At 34.8% G+C, this 13,028-nt stretch overlaps 1 protein-coding gene across 11 annotated transcripts in view; it reads left to right on the top strand.

The window, feature by feature from the left end:
- Positions 1 to 13,028, top strand: part of USP34 (ubiquitin specific peptidase 34) — a 127,223-nt gene that overhangs the window by 82,483 nt on the left and 31,712 nt on the right. For all 11 annotated transcript variants that reach the window (XM_072035232.1, XM_072035233.1, XM_072035225.1 and 8 more), the window contains 9 exons: positions 48 to 103; positions 207 to 327; positions 2,599 to 2,782; positions 8,324 to 8,487; positions 9,569 to 9,634; positions 10,793 to 10,939; positions 11,028 to 11,084; positions 11,181 to 11,258; positions 11,997 to 12,091. In XM_072035232.1, the coding sequence (XP_071891333.1) occupies positions 48 to 103; positions 207 to 327; positions 2,599 to 2,782; positions 8,324 to 8,487; positions 9,569 to 9,634; positions 10,793 to 10,939; positions 11,028 to 11,084; positions 11,181 to 11,258; positions 11,997 to 12,091 (968 nt within the window). The remainder of the gene's footprint in view (positions 1 to 47; positions 104 to 206; positions 328 to 2,598; positions 2,783 to 8,323; positions 8,488 to 9,568; positions 9,635 to 10,792; positions 10,940 to 11,027; positions 11,085 to 11,180; positions 11,259 to 11,996; positions 12,092 to 13,028) is intronic.

Here is a 13,028-nt window from a genome sequence, read left to right as displayed (position 1 = left end):
ACATAATTTTTTTCCATTTATATACCACTTTCTTTCTTTTTGATCAGACCACACTCCTTGATTTAGATGCACTAGCAAGACATCTTGCTGACTGCATTCGGAGGTAAGGTTTAGTAAAGTAATTTCATCTGTAAGTTGCGTTAAATTTATTGTTAGTGGGACAGACAGAGTTTTAACATTTCTTTTATATGTATGTATATATATAGCAGAGAAATCCTTGACCATCAAGACGGTAATATAGAAGATGACGGACTTACAGGACTGCTTCGCCTTGCAACAAGTGTTATTAAGCACAAACCACCTTTTAAATTTTCTCGTGAAGGGCAGGTAAGAAAAGGACCCTGACAGAGATCAAGACAAGGTCATATCTTTTTACTGTACTTTCTTCATTACACCTTTTTACCTAATATTTTGACTGCAGGGCTGAGTACGTGACAGTATGTCATATTTCTAGCTCTAGGTGATTGATGAAAACATGTCTCATTCCTTAATTAATAAGTAGTATGTACAGTCCCTTCCCTTTCTAACTGTATTTAATTTCTGGATAAAGTTCTTACATCCTAGAGATTTTATTTATTTTCATTTTTTATGTCTGAATTTTTTCAGAACAGATCAGTTTTAATTACTTTAAAAAAATAAAATAAAATAACAACAGCTGCTTTTTGACTATCCTGGGACAGTTGTGATCAAAAAGTAGCTTTTAAGCTCTGCACCTACCCAGTGGCAGACACGTGTAAAAAGAATACTGCAGTTCACCCATCCACAAAAAGTTACACATGATCTTTTTCTTCCCTGCTCCAACATGTCAGAATTCAATCAGATAGTGCAAATACAAGATTAAGAGTATTAATTGGAAAATGATAGATCCAGATCTCTGACATTACTTCTTTTCTAGTCTATGAGACTGCATTTTAGGGTGGCCGGTGTGCTAGGACACCTGTTTGAAAAAGGCTGCACCGCAGCACTAGGCTGTAGCCCATAGCACAGTCCAGAACTCCACATACTGGATACAGCTGGTCTGCTGATGAGCTGTAACCATCACCTGGCAAATATGGTTAGGAATGGAAACCAGTCAGATTGCTGCCCCATGAGCACTTGTGGTGCAGAGTTACTACCAAGAAAACAGGTATCCGTTTGTTTTTAATTTCATGCATAGTGGGATTAAAATATAACTCCAAAGCGTGGAGAAATCTGGAAGAGCTTTCGTTAACTATTTTGGCCAGGAGAAGACCCCTCAATATTATTCAGACATAAACATGTGACTGTATTTATAATATTTCGTACTAGTGCTACAGGAATTTCTCTATACATTGGAAAAAGACTTTTTTTACAGTGATTTTTTTGTTTGCTCTGCAGGAGGCTATCTTACATTTAGATTTTATTTAGATTTTACTGCAGCCTGACTTTTTAACACAGGGAAATCCAAGAAGAACATTTATTTAATTACAGTCTAGAAATTGCAGAACAAAATATAATAGTTGTATTGGTAGCTGTACCTTGCAAATGGGAGAGAATTCTATCCGTAAAAAAAACAATTGAAGAAGATATCATGTAGGGAAAAAAAAACAAATGAAGATTCTGTAGAGGTCAAGGATAGAGGGTTTATTGTCTGATCATGTAGACTACTACGATGATACACTACTAGTATGATTTAATTTCAGTTTGTTAAGATTGCAGCCATTTTGTTGATGCAGTGAAGTGAAGGAAGTAGATCATGTCATCAGCCCTGGGCATAAAAGTTTTGAATGAATTGCTGATTGTCTAAGGGATTTTGCTGAAATACCGCTTTCTAAATCAGTTAAATTTCTTCCTTCATGTTCTTTCATAATAGCACTTGGATGACTAATTAGTAATGTTCACTTTAGTAGTTGAAAGGCTGAGGAAAGCCTTTCACCATCCTGTACTTCTTTGAACATATTATAGCTTCTGGAAGAATATGACTCCTTTTCCTACAGACCTAGACAGATTTTGATTTCTTGTTGTCTTAATATTTTACATTTGATACAATTTTATTGAATTAAGTTGACTAAGCAGGACAAAGGTACAGAATTTTAGACATACGCAACTCCACTTTTTAGTGTATTAATCTGGAAAGATAAATATAAATAACAATGTGTTACGAGTCTGTCATCCAAAGGCAACAGGACTCGGTACAGCTGTGCTTTATGCCTTTTATAGTTCAGTTAATATTCCAACAGAGTAGCAATACCAAAACATACTTGCAGTACATATGATACATAAATCAGTGCATGTTTTATGGTTAATTAGTGATTCGTAAAACTCAGACTAGTAGAGCGATTATGTACTATGAGAAACCAGCCTTAAATTTATTAAAAATACATGTGTATGGTTTGTCAAGTTGAATTATCAGTCATGAATCAAGCATAATTTGCCATTCTTTTTCACTGGACATGTTTCTCTTTAGGTTGTAATATAAATAAAATTGTTGAAATTTGCGATTTAAAATGTGTATATGAGTCAGAAAGTTCTATACATGATAGTGGTCCAGAAAGTATACAGAAATTTCTAGAAGATTGGAAAAACATGACTGTCTCATGTGTTCAAACTGCTAAATCTGCTGACGGAATTGTTTTACAGGAGTTTCTGAGAGACATCTTCAATCTTCTGTTCTTGCTGCCAAGTTTAAAAGATAGACAGCAGCCAAAATGCAAGTCACATTCTTCAAGGGCTGCAGCATATGACTTGTTGGTAGAAATGGTGAAAGGGTCCGTGGAAAACTACAGGCTGCTCCACAACTGGGTTATGGCACAACATATGCAGTGTAAGAACCTTCGTTCATATGTAGCTTTTGAGTATTTTGTGGAAAATTAGTCCTTTTGTATCTTCTGTTCATTTTGGTTGTTTTGAATTTTTTGATTTATCAAGTTCAGTAAAGTAAATGGGAGGGTGGCCATTATATGGACTCCTCTTCGGAAGATTGCATGTTTGCGACAGGATTGCTAGCCACCGTTGTGAACAGTACTGCAATGGTGGAATTTGCTTTTCCTCCTCACAACTGAGACACTGATCCTGCTAACAGTACTTCTAAAATTCCCTTTGTAGCTCTGCTAGTTATCCAGCATCACTTAAAGAAGCATACAGCACTAATACAATTTTGTTACGCCTCTTGGCTTTCATGCTTCCTGTTTTTTGGAAACTCAGTTCCTATGTAAAATATGTAAATTACCAAAATCTGAAGCCAGTTAGTATTTTCTCTTTGATTTGCAAATACTTATTATGCATTTTTAGCTTGATAGATTTCCTTTTACATGTCCAGCTTACATTCTGGTAACCTGAGGATTTGTAATTTATTATAATCAATGGAATTGATTTAGTGCCTTACAATTCAGGAAGCAAAAGAGAAATCTGATCTTAATGTTTTGAGTTCTGTAGTTGTATGCCTGAGGCCTTCTGAAAAGCCTCTAAAATGTCATATGCTTAGGGAAAATATTATGAAGAATATGATGTATGAAAATACCTGATATTTGTGTGTGCTGTAAGTGCATCTGCTGCTGCTGAGCCTGTCAGTATCTCTCCAGGTGCAATCATCCATTTTTTTACAGTTAGTATTTTTTAACTCCAAATCCCAGTAATTCAAGCTACTGAAATTTTCTGTAACATTTACCAGTTGCTGCGTTCTTCCAAATATTCTTCTCTAGATTGTTTGTTCCTTTCTGAGTTCTCCAGAATCATGTGGTCCATGCTCCTTCTACATATTCAGTGTATTTCAGTTTCTTGAATGTTAATCTTAATACAACTGGCAGAGTGCCGTTGTCTCTTTATGTGCTATTGACCACAGGACTTCGGATACCTCACTTGTTTTAAAGTCTTGTTATTCCATTGGTGTGAATCAAAGACTTAAAACTGGATTTTTCCTCATTGCTTATCTCTGTAATCTAACTAGTCTTTTAAAATCTTAATCTTAGGCCTGTTGTGCCATTTTACGTAGGAGATGCATTAAGGAAGATGTTAGTAATTTCCATCCTCTCTTTGGTTTTAACATTTTGGTTTTGTGGTTCACTGGAGAAATTTTCGATCCTGCAGCTTGTACTGTAGTCGTCATCTAGTCTGACCAGTTGCTGTCTTTTCTAGTCTACCCTTTTTTTTCCACACCTCTAGCCGATTGAAGCCAAGATGCTCTTAAAAGATTGCTTTAATTTAGTGTAGCAATGCAAGGTACAGTTTTCAAAATGAAATCGTATCTTTAAAGGATATCTAGTGTATTTTCCTTGGGACAAAATAAAGGATTTTAGGATTCTAAGTAAAAATGAGATGTTAAGACTCTATTCAGGTAGTCATATAAAAACGTACTACTGTGTACTGTTCTTCAGACTTGAGCTAGTGTGAGTAATGTAAAATAGTTGTAGTAAAGTTTTAACTTCAGCAGCATTTTTTGGAAAGTTTCCAGTAGTGTAGCTGTCTTTGCTGATGGATGCAAAAAGATTAATGTGTGTGCTTTTTTCCTACTTCACAGCATTTACAGCCATACAGCATTTTTCTGTGTTGAACCAGGTGGTGAGATCTACCATTGTGTACATCATTCCCAAACATACAATTGTAAATTCATTTGCCTTTAACTTTTTGGCTTCTCTTTCTGAAGATCTGATGTCTTCTCTTTAGTATGCCAGTCCAGTTCTTTGAGTGAGGAAGAACATCTTAGCCATTACCGTTAGTGGCTTAAATACCTTTCTAGATAAGGTGCTGGCTTACATTGCCACCTGGCATGCAAGTATTGACCAGAAGGGATGTAATGTTCTACCAGCAATGTCCTTGTCCTCAGCAGAAGTGAGTTGTCCTGTAAGACCATGTCCACGATTTAAAAAAAAAAAAAAAAAAAAAAAAGTTAGAATACATAAATTGATTGAAAGCAGGTGGAGGAAGAAACTTAGCTGTATAAAATGGGAAGGAAATAGTCTATAATTCAATGAAATGATGTCCCTCCTAAACCAGCACTCCTAAAGGAAACAATGCAGTGTCTTCATGGATTTTCAGCAATTTTCAGGAAATTAACTGCTAAGAAGCTGATGTCAGCTGACTTTTTTTGCTCTTCTCAACAGGGAAGGCTTACACTAAATGCGGACTTTGATCTTCTGAAGATGGGATTTAGATACCCTCTATTATTCATAAAATTTCTTGTAGTGTTTTGGGGTTTTGCTTTCTTTAAAGGCCAAAAGTAATAAAAACATTCGGTTCAAGGGAGGGGAAAAAAGACCAGCTGCCTTGCTGGGAAATTCGTTAAGATAATATCTGATGTTATGTTTGGAGCAGAAGCATTATCAGAAGTTGGAATAGAGAAAAATGCACAGTCATTGAGGGGAGATAAATTAATTTTACTTAAAGTAGAATGTGACTGCTGCAAGTTTGGTTACAAGTTCCACATTTCTTCCTGAGAAAAGGCAGTTTTCTGTAATGACAGAGATGAGTAATGAAGATAAGACATAAATGAGGCCAAATTTAACTTTCTAGTTAAAATCCATATGGAAAAAGGAAAGCATTTATTATCACAATGAAGGTAGTTGCTTAAAAGTCCCAGTACAGAGAAAATAGGATCCTCCTGAGAAAATTATTGTAGAATTTTTGAAAGCCCTCTGTCATATATAAGTGGGAGGAAGATACTCCAGCTATTCTCATGAAGTATAAAGAAGTTGTCTGATTTCTCTGCAATTAATACTTGATGAGCCATAAAGAAAGCAATAGGTGTTGAGTCTTTCCATCAGGAAGGGTGAATGCAGATGCTGCAGTTTAAGGATTTTAGTTAGGTGAAGGAATTTAGTGTTCTGCCACGCTAATGACTTCTGCTGGGAGTTTAAACATTGAGAAGAGCTTTGTTTCAAGTGGCTGGTCAGGCCAATTTAACCAGGTAACGTTAGGTCATGCTACTGAGATTTGTTAAAACACGAGAATTAAAACTCTTTCCTTCCCTACTTGAAGCTGCAGGGCTAATGGTAGTTTTGATGCCAATGCCAAAATGAAGATTACAATAATTACTTGTTGTGCAGCAGAACATCCTGTGGGTCTGGCATCTGAGGATCTGTTTAGAGGATGCCAGATAGTTCCTTGAAATTATAGCAAGTAGTATGAATTTAGAAGAATACTTAATAAACCTTTAATCTTTGACAAAGTAATTAAGGCTTTAAAATTTGAATCTTGAGCCCACATAGCTTTCGTGGATTGTAAAAAAAAAAAAAAATAAAAATAAAATATCACACCTTGACTACTCTTTTTTTCCCCCCCTTTTCTCTACATATCTGAACAGAGGTGCTGAATTACTTGTAGGTCGTTCTACATTTTTGGAGAATGACATCCTTGGGAATGAATAACTAAGTTATTGTAAGTTTTTGTGTCAAACCTCTTGCATACCAAGGAAGACAGGCAGCAGTGAATATCTTTGTATGCTAGATTAGCATCTCTCTGATTTAGTGCCTGTGTCATCTAGTTACTTCAGCAGGTCAAATAATTATTTTCCGATTCTATTCTCCTGTGTGAGACATGGAAAGGAAAGTCTGTCAGTGTCTAGAAGCAGTACAAATCACTTAAAAGTGGTTTGTGTAGTCTGGATACCATCTTCTTGAGTGGCAGGTGAGAACTTTCCCATTCTTCCCATTTCTTGGCAGCCATTTCAGAGCAAGGCTTACAGAGAAGAGTCTGTCAGACTTGCTTAACTTGTCTACTGCCATGCTGTTTATGAAATAGATTGTTACGTCTGGTGTAAAATTGAGAGGAAAAGAAAACTTACAGGAAAAGAAAATGTCTTTTCAGTCTGATTCTTTAGTCAATTTACTTCTTGCTTCTCCTATTTTTCTTACAGATTACAGATTTCTTTGGCTTTCAAGTGCAATAACAAACATTCCTTTACCTCCTGTAAAAGCTGTTCCCAAGTTTATTCAAGCTTATGTATGGCGAAGCACTCTTATCTCTGATAAGCATCTATATGTCTTTGGTATTGGTCAAAAAGATCTTTTGCTAGCATGGCATCCATTATAGCAGATACCATTCTGAAACCAGCTGCTAAAAATGAAAGTCTTGCTTCATGTGGGGTTAGCTTTGATAGCAAATGTGTGTTTTGCTATGTGAAAAGAAGGTTCCCTAACTTAAATCTCTGGGTGCAGAGACTCTGTGTTGCTTTCTTTCAGTGTGACACAGCAGTGCATGGGAATGGCTAGGGGAAATGGCGAGTAATTTTGTGTGCTGGGGGAATGACTGGGGTACATTGGGGAGCCTGTAAGTGTTGCACATTACCAGTTATCAGTTATCAGTACGTTGTCACTGCTCCTGATTTAGTCAGTGCTAGTGTTGTGGGGGAAGGAGCGTTCACTATGGAGCTCCTAGTTCACTATGGAGTTCACTAAAGAGCTTTGGTTCCATTTTAATTAAAGCTTTTGCACAATTGTGTAACAGTAGCACTTATTAACATGCATAACACAATGCATTTAATGGGAAAATAAGGTGGACATAAAGAGAATTGAATGAAAGATGAGGGAAGGATGTCAGGCTAGAAGAAGAAAGATTTAGAATGGTTTGGGTTGGAAGGGGCCTTAAAGATCATCTAATTCCGACTCCATAGAATGAGCAGGGCTAAGCTCTTCAGAAAACTCAGTTCAGCAGAAAGCCTACTTTTTGAAGCCTGTGCATCACTTTTCACATCACCTGTTAGCTGTCACTGGTCAGAAGACAGAATTCTAGATAATAATGTAGATAACAGGGTTGCCACGAAGTTGCTACAGAACAAGAGTAATTTTTTTTAAATGCATTTCAGGTTAAAATATTATGAAAATAACTTTATTTATAAAAAATGTGTAGCAACCACTATTTAGAAAATGTGGATGCTCTTGATGTTCAGTTTTAATGAAGAGGCCAGATGACCATTACTCCATGTGATACTGCCCCTAGATCAACTGCAGGAGCTGCCACTTGCCACGAATAATGCATGTGAGAGCACAGCGTACTCATGTAAAAGTACCAAATCATTGCAATCCAAAGTAGCGTGTGCTGCCACACTTTGTTATGCAGAGATTGGAGATGAAATGCATGGAACTGCATTTCAGAGTACCACCTCTCACTTTCTCAGGGGTCTGTTTCACCTTTGTAGAGGCATCTAGAAAGGCTGGCTTATGTATCCAGATACCAAAAATGCTTTCCTGATGTACCCATAATGCATTTTCTTAAAGAGCAGGTACAGTCTGGCTCATGTTTGAAAATCCAGAATGCAGAAACAAGATGTATTTCATTAATGTAGGCATAAAGCTTTGAAATTAATTTATGTCTTTGGAAGTTATTATTGGAATTGATTTTTTGTGCATATGTGCTTACGTACTTCTTCCAGCTTCCCATGCACCTTACAAGTGGGATTATTGGCCCCATGATGATGTTCGAGCTGAATGTAGGTTTGTGGGTCTGACTAATCTTGGAGCAACGTGTTACTTGGCATCCACTATTCAGCAGCTCTATATGATACCAGAGGCCAGACAAGCAATCTTTACTGCAAAGGTATGGTTTGCAATGTTACATTCTTTGTTATTTTGTAAAAGTTTATATTTAGTTTAAAAATATAATAATTAAGTGTAATTAAAAATAAAAAGTTTAAATTCATTTTTCCAATGAAAAGGCTAATAAAATACGGATTTACTTTTAGGACTTGTTTCTGTGTAAAGAATATTTCTTCAGGACTTTAGTTTGCTCTGTGTTAGGTTAAATTCTTCTGCTGATGTCTAAAGTGATTTTTAAAAATACATATTTGTAATGCAGTATCGTCTTAAGGTGGCATTATAACAGAGCATGTTCTCAAACTCATATTTCTGTTGCTGTCAAATAGATTGATTCAGGCTTGTTTTTATATGACTTGTTTGTTGTTATCTCCTAATCTGTCATTTCATTAGAGTAAATGCCATCCTTCTTGAATGTTTATAAAGTCCTTGAACGTGTTACTGGAAGTATTGCAAGTCTTGTAAATTATTCATTGGGTATCTTTCAGAAATATTAATATTATTAATTCTAACTATTTATTGTAACAGAGAAAGCTTCATTTTAGTCCTTGATATCAGTAGTGTACATATAACGTGTGAAACACCCTGACCGGCAGTGACCTCACTGTTTTTTATTGTCACTTAATTTCAAATAGAATATGCAAATCATGAATAAAAATAAAAAATAAAAAAGGAAGCTGCTGGTCTACAAGTGAAATACACTGTGTAGAGGATTGATCAGAACTCCCACCATGTCTATTAAATAGAAAAAAGTATTGCAAAATTAGTACAGTCTTTTCTGATACTTCCCCAAAGTTCCTAGCTGCTGCACATTTTTGGAAAATAGAGTCACCTTTTGCCACAGGTTTAGTGTTAGGCCAAAAAATGAGCAGGAAGTGCTATGTATACATGCAAAATAGTGAGCGTGCTGTGTATTCAACTATGCAATTATTTTTCTTAATTGTCCATAATAAAGGTGGATTTTTATAATAATTATTATTATTATTTTATTTAAAAAGATGATTACTTCATCTTCTGAAGCTCTGCTTTTGGAAAGTTATAAGCATAAAGGTTAAAATCTTTTTTTTTAAATGAATTTCTTCTAGTATTCAGAAGATATGAAACACAAGACCACTCTACTAGAACTCCAGAAAATGTTTACATACTTAATGGTAGGTGCTGGTTGGTGTGAAAGAGGATGTTTTATAATGTGCCCTATTTTTCTTTTAAAAAAGGGGGGGGAGGGAACAAAATACAAGAAAAATGTAGATACCATTCTATATGTGATTCTTGACGTTGTTCAAGACAGTTCACTGATGTTAAAAATGTGAAACATTTCTGAAAAGGTGATGATCCTTGTTGGGTCATCACCTTTTGATCCCTTCTGACTCAGGATACTGTATGATTTTTAGTATGACATAGAAAATTAAAAAGAAAACTGTGGAGAGCTGAGTGTTTTTGTTCTTGGCACCGGCTTTTGTCAAAGAAAATCATAACCTTTGAAGACAAATAGAGAAAAGGAATTTAAGCATGTGGTGCCTGACATGAATCATAGGAAGAATAAATCTAGGTATTTATGTAAGAAAAAATCACAAAGGAATATAAAATAATACGAAGATCTATTATTATTAAAACCTTTAAGAATTACTTAATTCCAAACCAGATAACATTAACAGTGTCTTGTCACATATTGTTAAAAGCAAATAATATGTATATCATGGCTTAGAAGGACAAAGTTCCCTTTGCTGTAAGTTCTGCATTTCCAGTGTTAGCATTGGAATGGGTGATGTATTCTAAAGAAACGTAGTATAACGCAGGTTCCTTCCTCAGACTGAACACCTGCAATGGAGAGCTAGACAGTGTCATTTTATACAATAGAGAAGTCTGAATGAGAATTAAGCTCTTGTCAAGACCCACGTCATTACTGTTTAGAAATACATAAGGACAAACTGCTGTTTGTCATACCGTATTTTGTATCTGAACATATATGCAAAAGCTGGCAAAAACTGGATGTGTCGCATCTTCAGCCAAGTTCTTTTAATACTGGTTCCTTTCATTAAGAATTATTTAATTTTTTTTTGCTAATAATATTTTATAATGAGTATTGTAATAATGATGGTTAAAAATTGCTTCACATTTCATCATTCATCATTAAGGCCCTTACACAACTTTGTTGCCTAAAAGGCACGTGGAGATACTGTATGTGTATTTTTAAATAGACCTTTATATAGCTATGTTCTGTATATCTGTGTAACTTAAAAGTACAAGGATTTGTGGTTGATTTGTTTTGCTTATTTTTCATTCATTTATCTATTTATTTTTACCTAAAGGAAAGTGAATGTAAGGCATACAATCCAAGGCCTTTCTGTAAAACCTATACCATGGATAAGCAGCCATTGAACACCGGAGAGCAGAAAGATATGACTGAATTCTTCACTGACCTGATAACAAAAATAGAAGAAATGTCTCCTGAACTGGTGAGTTACTGAGAGGGAGCAAAAGGGAGCTTGAAAAGTTACAGATTTGCTCGAATATCCTTGACAGAATTTATTAATTCATTCGCAGAAAAATACAGTGAAAAGTTTGTTCGGAGGTGTTATTACAAACAATGTTGTTTCTTTGGTAAGTATTTTTTCCTTATTATTATATATTTAAGATACTTTTTAACCTCTAAAAACAGTTATTTAATTGCTTTTCTCTTTCATTGCTGTGATTCAGGACTGTGAGCATGTAAGTCAGACTGCTGAAGAGTTCTATACAGTAAGGTGCCAGGTGGCAGATATGAAGAATATTTATGTAAGTACTGCCAGACTGGGGTAGATCAGATCACAACTGTAAAAGAAATAAGTCTTTTACATAAGAGACTATACTGTACACTGTTGTATATGCTGATGCTTTTTGTATCTGTACTCTAGTTTTGGTGTATTTCTATGATGATATTAATAGGTAATTCGGTTGAACTGGTCTGTGTTTTCTATACAACGTGTTTTCTATAGCAACATGCAATACTTGTGGAATTAATTAAAAAGTTACAGACAGTAATCATTATTTAGTCCCTTCTGTGTTTAAAAAATGGTCATGTTTTATATGAGATTTGTAAATGTCAAAAGATTTATATATATACATGTATTACTAAATTAATTTAAAACTTCTATAAAATAATTTTAGGTTATCTTTTTTAAAAAAATACTAATCCTCACACGTGGGATTTGGATTTAGAGCACATAAATTCTTTAGGACAGCTCAGAATATTGGGTACCATTTCTCTGAATTGGTTCCTGAAATTTGTGTTTGTTACAGAAAGACCAGATTCTAGAACCCAATCTCAAACTCTTTTCTTAGTTCAATTGCATGCTCTTTCTGCAAATTTTCTGGTAGTTTTAACCACCTTAGTTTCAAAGCTTACAGATAGGTATGTTGATTAAACATGCTGTAAGACTTAGAGAGAGGGTCTTGTAAAGCAGGCTATGTAAGCACAAGATTTAAATATCTAACATAAACGTAAGTTCCTTCTGTATTGTTTGTGATATGTAGGAATCTCTTGATGAAGTAACTATTAAAGATACCTTGGAAGGTGATAACATGTATACATGTTCACATTGTGGGAAGAAAGTGCGGGCTGAAAAAAGGTATGATTAAGAGGAATTAAGCGTTCCTATTTTTTTTTGTTTTGTTTTTTGTAAATTACTGAAATCACTATTTGAATTAGAGCAATTCTTTAGATGAAACAGGACCATGGTTTCATTCAGTTCACTAATGTGAAGGCCTGTGAGGATGTGATCCCTATAGAAATGACCATATAACTAAATAATTGAATTTCCAAAACAAAGACTATAAAATATCTTAGGGAAAGATCACCTAGACAGCAACGTGTTCAAGACCTTTTTTATATAAACAAAAAAAAAATTTAGAAATCAGTAACTTTTGAAATCTATTACTTTTCCAGTTTTTGAAAGAGCAAATTCTTTCAGAGTTTGTTCAGAATGTTTATTATTCATTATGCAGGATAATTGCTAAGGTTTCATGCATAGCCCTAAATTTCTTAGTCTAAAATTGGTAGTTCTGTAATTGTTTCCTTATTTTAAAAAGTCTACTAATAAAGATAAATTAAAATTTTACATCATCTCTTTATTGTAAATAACATAATTCTTAAGAGATGAAAAACCTTGCAGTTGTTCTTATAGCTGTTATAAATAGCATGGGTGAAAGTAGCCTGTTAAAATAATTAATGTGAAGTTTATGAGATATAATACAAGATATGTTCTACATTGAAACTTGTCAGTTACAGGATAACAACTCCATCTAATGAGGGGATTTGCATTGGTAAATTCCTTCATGACTCATACTACTGTATCATTTTAGAAAGCTGTCACTCATGACAAGCAAATTTGGTCTCCCCTCCAAGGCATAGTGATATGCTAAATGGAATTGTTCAGTAGGCTAAATCTGACCTTTCTGCTGCTGGTTACACTACCATACTCTAAGACATTTTGATTGCTGAATTTTATTTTTATGTGACTTTGTAACAGGTTTCCAATTTTATATTTGAATAAATGTGTTGAAAAT

The sequence above is a fragment of the Anas platyrhynchos genome, chromosome 3, assembly GCF_047663525.1.
Source record: "Anas platyrhynchos isolate ZD024472 breed Pekin duck chromosome 3, IASCAAS_PekinDuck_T2T, whole genome shotgun sequence".
NCBI lineage: Eukaryota > Metazoa > Chordata > Aves > Anseriformes > Anatidae > Anas > Anas platyrhynchos.
This window is presented reverse-complemented; position numbering and strand designations above follow the sequence as displayed.